The sequence below is a fragment of the Agelaius phoeniceus genome, chromosome 16 (genome assembly GCF_051311805.1).
Source record: "Agelaius phoeniceus isolate bAgePho1 chromosome 16, bAgePho1.hap1, whole genome shotgun sequence".
Classification (NCBI taxonomy): Eukaryota; Metazoa; Chordata; class Aves; order Passeriformes; family Icteridae; genus Agelaius; species Agelaius phoeniceus.
Window position 1 is genome coordinate 13,668,119 of NC_135280.1, and position 8,226 is coordinate 13,676,344.

The following is an 8,226-nucleotide window of genomic DNA, read 5'->3' on the forward strand; positions in this document are numbered from 1 at the left end:
GGGAACACAAACCCTGTGAGGAGCCCCTGAGGGAGCTGGGGCTGTTCAGCCTGGAGAAGAGGAGGCTCAGGGGTGACCTCATTGCTCTCTACAATTCCTGAAGGGAGGCTGAGGACAGGTGGGGTTGGTCTCTCCCACCGGGCAGCACTGACAGAACCAGAGGGCACAGTCTCAAGCTACAGCAGGGAAGAGACAGGTTGGATATTAGGAAGAAATTTTTCACTGAAAGAATAATAAAGGACTGGAATGCTCTTCCCAGGGAGGTGGTAGAATCACCATCTCTGGGTGTGTTTAAAAAAAGCCTGGACATGGCACTTGGTGCTACAGTCTGGGTGAGGTGTGAGGGCACAGGTTGGACTTGAGGATCTTAGAGGTCTCTGCCAACCTCATCATTCTGTGATTCTGTGTGATTCTGTATGATTCTGTGATTCTGTGATTCTATGATTCTGTGATTCTGTGATTCTATGATTCTGTGATTCTGTGTGATTCTGGGAGCCCTGTCTGAGCCCAGGCCCCCCTCCTCCACAGCCCAGTCACACCATCCCCCTGCCTGAGCCACCTCAGACATCTGCAGCACCACCCTTGGAACAGGAGCAAGGACTGGCCACACTCTGAGGGGCAGAGCTTGCTCTTACCTGATGGATTTCAGACTTCTCTCAATTGCTTCTGGGGGTATGAAGTTGGTGGCAACATAGTGGATTTTGTGAGGAAGGCAGAAACTCACTTCCAGCCAGTTGTTGATGTGTAAACGAACCACCCCTGTTGTGCAGAGACTAAAACAGGAAGGCAATCAATCCATACAGCATTTACCCTCAATCACAAATGAAAACTGTGGTCCAGGGTCACCCCTGCACAGAAATCAGATCAGGACAGGAAAAGACTGAATGCACTCTGTCTGTGCCCAGGCTGGCTGAGGACCAGCTGACAGCTGCACATACAGAGCACCATCCCCTACAGCATTTGAGGGAGATTTGAGAGACTTCACCACTGACCTTCTGCTCCCTCTGCCCTTAACATTGCAGCAGTGTCTCAAGTTAAAGTAGTTTATTCAAGATCTACTGCAAGGCAAAGGAAAATTCTCTAGGCCAAAGCTGCAAAGATGAACTGGGCACAGTTTTCATCTCCAATTTCCATCTTCTCCTCCAAGCAAAAAGAAAAGAGGATGTCTGTACTGGGCAAGGGCTGTTCCAAGCAGCACATTTCCACAATAACAGCCTCCTTGTCTTCTGCTTAGGTTGTTTGTTTCCTTACTAACCTGTCCCTGCTTGTGACATGAAATCACAAACGTGCCTGTTACATGGTTTCTTCACTCCAGGAAACCACAGGGACTAAGCTAAGCCCTTCAGCTGACTCCAGCCAACAGGACTGGAGTGGAAGCAGTGGATGTCCCAGGAATAATAAAGACAATAAAGTCAGACCCTGGCAGTCGGCCTGAAAGCAACAGTAAGCCTCTTTTACTTAAAAAAAAACAAAAAACAAAAAAACAAAAATAAACAAATAAAAACAAACAAAAAAACCAAAACCCCCCCAAAAAACAACAACAACAACAACAACAACAACAACAACAACAACAAAACTAAACAGAAAAGCTGGAGATTAGAGCCAGGATCATCATTCAGGTGATTTTACAGAAGTCTGCCAGTCCAGACAAGAGGTGGAATCCACCTCAGGAGGGAACTATATTTACTCAAAATGGGGAATGTACCATAAGAAGTTAAGGCAGCACCACCTTGCAAACCCTCACAATATTCCCATTCCACAGGCAGGGGATGCTGGCCTGGGAACAGCTGTGCTGGGAGGAAGCAGCAAGGCCCACCACACCTTTTCATGAGTTAGGAACACATAAACTTATCTATCTCAAGCTCTACACCTGAGAACTGAACTTGTCAATGCCCTTCAATTTCAAACTTTCTTCCCAAAGAACACTTTTTGGCTTAAAATCAAATTTCAAAGTTTGCACTCTGAAAACTCCAGCCTGAATTTTAAATTCAAAGTGTGTTGAGATTCGCAATTTGACTTTTATGTCAATAACTGCCATGAATTTCCCCCTTTACACAAAACAGATTAAAAAACATGCCAGAAACAGGCCAGGAGCAAATATACTGCTGGAAAAGTCTTTATGTGGTGGTTTAACCATTTTTAACCAGCATTCAACTGCAGGTCACAAACTAACATGCTCTTTTTCAAGCTCATCTGCTGTGGAGGGGGTTTGGAGAGAGCAGAAATTTCAGCTTTAAACAAAAACATTGGGTAGCTTTGGCTGCTGGTGCAACTACTCACCAAACCACAAGAGAGTGGTGAGGGAGCAAACAGCATCCCCTCCCACCTCACACATGATCAGACCCATTGGGAACATCTCACTGCAGACAGCACTTCCCAAAAGGTTTTGTTCTCAAATCTTGCATGGAACTCTGGAAAATGCTGATTTTTCAAGCTGCAAAGGGAGCAGATACTGTGTGTTTTCCTCTTTCTAAAAGGCACTGAGAGGGTGAATCCAGTGTCTCTCTGGCCCCACCAGCTCTGATCTGCTCAGAGGCTCCCAGCCCTGAAGGAACATGCAAAGCACCAACACCTCTGGTTTAGTTCATTAAATGCTGCAGCTCCAGTAACACTGCTTATCCACCACAAACAACTGACAGATAAAGCTGGATTCCCTCAAAATCCATCAGGGAAAAGGGCTGAAGCTGTGGTTATCCACACCATCTCCCAGGCCAAACCCTCACAAGGGGAAACCTGCCAATAAAGGAATGGGACAAGCGAGTCCAGAGACCACCTGAAAGCTCTTGGGGTTGCAAAAACAGGTTACCCAAGAGCAGCAGAGATGCATGAAAGCATGGAACACTTGCAGGGACATTTCCCCTGCAGAGTTTAACATTCACACAAAGATCCAGTTGGTTCCTTTCATTGTTTGGTCCAAGTGCACTAAGGCAAAAGGTTTAATTATATAATTACACTCTCCACAACATAATTTTGTCTGCAGTGCGCTACACAACAAGAGCCTAGAATTAAAGACAACAAGAAAACCAGATTTTCAGTTCTGATCTGGATCTTAATTTTATTCTTCTGCATTTGCATTCAGCTGTACAATTTCCAGCCTGCATTATAGCTTTATGAACACAATTTCTCCTTCACCTGCCCCTCCTTGGATGGAAAATAATTAAGTGTCTGTAATTTGACAAGGAACAAGCTGCACCCTCCAGCAGCAGCACTTGCAACTGCCCTTGGCCAGAGAGCAGAGTTAAATAATGTCCCCAGTGTAGACACAAACATTCAGGCAATAGGATATTAAACCCTCCAAGACATTTTATTCCATAAAAACTCTGTTTCAACACTTTTTTTAATCTCTGGTTGGTAACACCTGATGAATGATCTGAGGGATATGGCCAAGGATCAGGATGATCAGATAACAGAGTTTAAAACTGAGACAGGGAGAGGCAAACAGGAAAAAGCTGTTTAATGTCTCTCCATCATAAGGCCCATGAGACATCTCATGCTACAAGAAGTAGCAAAGTTCAGAAGAAATAGAAAGAAACACAAAAAGTAGTTAAAGCATGGACCTCCTTATCAGAGGATGCTGTGGTTGTTCAATATTTACCCTGGCTCACAGGACTGTGGGCTAATTCCAGGCAGTGACATCAGCTGAAAGCTGCAGAACGTACAGAAACCCCTCCAGAGCTGCAGGAAGCTGGGGAATATTTTAGGGGCTATCACTGCTCTTTTGCTCTCTTCTGCTGTGTCCTGAGCTGTGAGCTACTGCCTCAAAATGAGAACATGAAAGTTTGCCAGCATCTCCCAGAACTGCAGCCCTTTCCATTACTATTGGCAAAACAAAGAAATCCCACTTCACATTTATAAAAGAGTTATGAATTTTTACATGTCCACACCTCACATCACATCTGTCCTGTTTATATCAGAAATTAGCCCCATGTTTTTGAGTGTGGTGAGGTGAGCTTGTAGCTTTGGAGTTTGTTTTTCCTAGAGGTTGTGACTACTCAAGAGCTTTGAAATGATTTCACATTTCCTTATAAAGGACAAAGGGCTGTCCTTTGATAAATAACTGTAGTTGGATTCTATTTTACAGCACAGCCACAGAAATAACATTAAGTCTCATAGAATTATTCCCTGAGCTGAGATGGGCTAGATTTACCACACAGCTGAGTCTCACTAGGCTAAAAATTTATAAAGGCTCTTTCTGTATTAAAAAGAAGAAACAAACAATCCAAACCTCCCCAAAAACCTCTCCACACTTTTGCTTTTATTCCAGTGCAAAGCTAAGAGAAATTTGCTAGAACCAGACAGGCAGTTAGTATCTCTCAAGCTCACATATTATCTACAGTTGCAGATAAAACTATGTGAAAGCTCTTTAAAAGAGACACATATTGTAACACCAATAAGTTTTTCAGTGCTGAAGTCCTGAAAAATTTCTTGAGCCTAGAAACCATTGCTTTCTGTTCCACACCAATGCTTCAGTTTGGGGACAAGATGAATGAAGAGTCTCAATTTTCTGAATTAATCAAAAAGAAACATTCTAGTTCTCTCCATTAGAGACAAAATGTCCCAGGAAGCAGAAGCTGAAAGGCTCTGAGCTGTCACTGTAATACCACTCCATTGCTAGTCAAGATGTCCTGGGTACTGATCCTGCCTTATGGAACTCAGGCATCTCATTCAAAACCAAGGAACACTTTGAACAGCAGAAATATTCCTCTGCTTGTGGTTTTGCACAAACCAACTTGCTCAGGGACATGCTGGGTCCTGCCTGAAATACCTCAGCACCATCTACAGGAAGCCAAGGGCTCGACAGCACCTCTGGAGCAACCCTGGAAATTGGGCTGGAATTGCAGAAATCAGCAGGCACTTGGAAATGCTGGTTGGAGCAAATCTCAAACGGAGAGCTGGGCTCCATCTGCAATTCAAAGTGCTCTCTCCACTCCACTGGCTGCTCTCCCACAGCCAAAGGCTATGCCAGAAGCCTCTGTAAATTTAGAGCAGCACTTTGTCCCTGCATGCATCCAAAGGTTTACCCTTCCCAGCACTCCCTTCTCCTTTAAAAGCAACAGAGCAAATCTTTCCATCTTCCCTCTGAGGTCATTCATACTCCTCCACACTCTCTAGGTGGCCTAAATCCCTCTTGAAATGTGGTGTCCAAACTGGATAAAATATTCATTACAGCAGGAGTTTTACAACTGTGAGCAGGATTGGTGCCTATAGTACAGACAAGACTTATTTTATGAATTCTTGTCTATCTGGTTTCTTTTTGTAACCCCATGTCTAACTTATGACTAACCCTCACTTCACAGAAGACCACACAGACTTCACTCCAGAGCTGCTGCCACACAGGAATAATTAATTCATCCTGGAGAAAATTGTATTTCTAGAGCTTTTTCTACCTTACTAAAAAATAATTTTAAATCTATGTCTGCCTGGCAAGGTGCTGCAGCTCCTCTCAGCTGATCTGACTGCAGGTATAACAAGCATATTTCCTATGCTCTCATATGAAGTATTAATAGAAAAGCCCTGCAGAACATTTCCTTATCACCCAACAACACTGTCAGCTCCTTTTCAAGTACAGCTTTCCAATCAAGCACACAGGCACTTCAGATTTTTACCAACACCAACAAGGTCTCACATTTGCTTTTGACAGTGTCATACAGAAGTGTCAAAATCCAACTTGCACCACTTCTTCCCCACTCACAATGCCTAAATGAGGGAGAAACTGCCTTGTTTTACAGCTGGGGGCAGCACCAAAGTGCATTTCCCCATGGTCTGTTTATTCCTCCTTATCTCTGGGAAGGCTCACATCAGCACAGTCCATGAGCTCTGTGTTGCTACAGTCACAGCTAAATGCCACAAGATGTCACTGTGTCCCTAAAATATTTGAAAACATGATTAGGGTTTGCCCAGTCATAAATACATAGCCCTAGAGGGAGAGAAAAATATAACTGGAATATTAGAATTATAGGCTGCATAAAAACTGCCTTCCTTAAAAGTTTCGTACTTAAACTTGAGTACTTAGGTTTTGTGCAAGGTGTGTGGAACCACATACAACATTTCTTCAAACAAGATGAAATTCACAGCTCTGGAACACAAAGAGCAGCTTAGCAGAAGTTTTCTGATGCTCTTTGCTATCATGAAACCATTTAGGCTCCCAGTGCTTTACCTTACAGGGCTCTGATCCACAGCCCAGGGAGGATAAAGGGTTCCCTGAGGAACTCCAGCCTGATTCCCTGAATCCCTGACAAACACCCCAAGCAAGGGGCACAGCATCTTCCCCCACACTGAGGTTCTGTGTCCCTCTGTCCAGGCCCTTCCCCAAGCACAACCTGGCTGCAGGAGCCTCTGGGCCCCAGGAGGCAGCACTGACAGGCACAGGCTCCTGCTAAAGTTCAACAACAGCCCCACACTGCTTTGAAAGCTCTGCCAGAACTTCTAGCCCAGTCAAGAAACAGCATGTTACACTTTTCATTCTGCTGGAAGTCTCAGCATCTCATCCAAATTTGCTGTCCTGACATGCACAAATGGGGCCAGGCCAGTACCTGACTTGCCATCAGTGCTCCTGCAGCATTTTCCCCTTAGCTACAGGTTTAGAGCATTTCCCCAGTGCTGTGATGCCCTTGGTCAGTTCTACACTTCACTTGGCAATAGGTGGCCCTGTGCTAAGGAAGAAAATAATAATTCTTAAAGCTGTGACAGGCATCATCAGCTTTTAACAACAAGACAACAAAGACAGACCAAGGTTATGATTAGGATAGCAGTTCTGCAAACATTTCACCTGAATTCCAGGCTTCACATTGCTCTGCCTGGTTTAAAACCCAAATCCCAATGATTAACAGCATAAGGAAGTGGATAATATCCTTAGGAACAAAGCCAAGTGATTTCAATGAGAAACAGCATAGTATGAGCCAAGACTGAAGGCTAAAATCCAACTTACCTGTCATATGTCTCTTTGAGATCTCTGGCCAGTTTGCACTTGGGTAGGATGTGATGAAAAGGTGACTGGGGCCCTTCTGTGGCTATGGAAAGATTCAAAACAAGAAAGCAAATAACTGACTTCAAATCAAAGAGTTTCCTCTTCCCCCACTGGGTATCAACCTGTATCTTAGGGACAGAATTTGTATCATTTTAATCTACAATTATCTTTCAAATCTTTTACAATAGCTCAAGTTACACGTTAAAATGATAATAGTGAATTATTGCCAACTTTTGCTAAACCTCAACCCAGTAAAGCACATGTAACCAAATTGGACAAATGATGACTTTAAATGCTTTGTTTTTCTAGATGTTAGCTTTAATTTTTAATGCTTGCAGCAAGATAATGCATCACTGTCAGAGTTCACCTTAAATAGTACATACTGTTATGAGCATTACAGTTACAGAGCATTGTCCAAGTACAGTCTATAAAAATGCTCTGTAACTGTTTGCTAGCCAGGTAACAGCACATAAGAGTGAAGCTTCCACATAAGGAGTCTGGTGACTCAGCAGACAGCATTAAAGCATGCAAAACTTGCTCTAGGTTGGGTGAAGCTGGCCACACAGGAGCTCTTCCATGTCAGCCTGACAGGGAGAGGCAAACATGATGGCTCAGTGCAGTCTCCAGAGATTGTGCTGAACTTAACTAGCAAAGAAATCAAAGAAACTACTTCACCTTTGTCTCAGACATGTTTTATGAAAAATCCTTTCCTTGGGATTTTTTCTCCTGAGAAGCTGAGAGGCCTCAGGAACAAAATGTAACCAATGGTTATCTGCTGCTGTAAAATGCATCAGGTGCATCTGGGATTGGTCTCATGTGGTTGTTTTTAATTAATGGCCAATCACAGTCCAGCTGTTCAGACTGTCTCAGTCACAAGCCTTTGTTATCATTCTTTCTTTTTCTATTCTTAGCCAGTCTTCTGATGAAATCTTTTCTTCTATTCTTTTAGTATAGTTTTAATATAATATGTATCATAAAATAATAAATCAAGCCTTCTGAAACATAGAGTCAAAACATAGAGTCATTCTTGTCTCTTCCCTCATCCTGGGACCCCTGCAACACCACCACACACCTCTAAAAATCACATCTCTGCATAGGGATAGTGAACTTGGCTGAGGCAAAATGCAGGGAAAAGCTCTCAGAATGCTACAGAGCACCAAAACTTGTTCCCAGTGATCCGAGGCACGAGAGAAGCAAGAAGGCACAAGCAGCACCTCTCTGAAGAGCATTCCAGTGGAGAGCCCCTGCTGCTGAAAGCA

At 43.6% G+C, this 8,226-nt stretch overlaps 1 protein-coding gene across 10 annotated transcripts in view; it reads right to left on the reverse strand.

Moving 5' to 3' along the window:
- Positions 1-8,226, reverse strand: part of NPRL3 (NPR3 like, GATOR1 complex subunit) — a 43,754-nt gene that overhangs the window by 19,811 nt on the left and 15,717 nt on the right. For 8 of the 10 annotated variants that reach the window (XM_077187059.1, XM_054643743.2, XM_054643742.2 and 5 more), the window contains 2 exons: positions 6,929-7,010; positions 636-773 (listed from right to left, as the gene is read on the reverse strand). In XM_077187059.1, the coding sequence (XP_077043174.1) occupies positions 636-773; positions 6,929-7,010 (220 nt within the window). Of the gene's footprint in view, positions 1-635; positions 774-6,928; positions 7,011-8,039; position 8,226 lie in introns of those variants that run through there. The other 2 variants (XM_077187064.1, XM_077187060.1) reach the window with 2 other exon arrangements.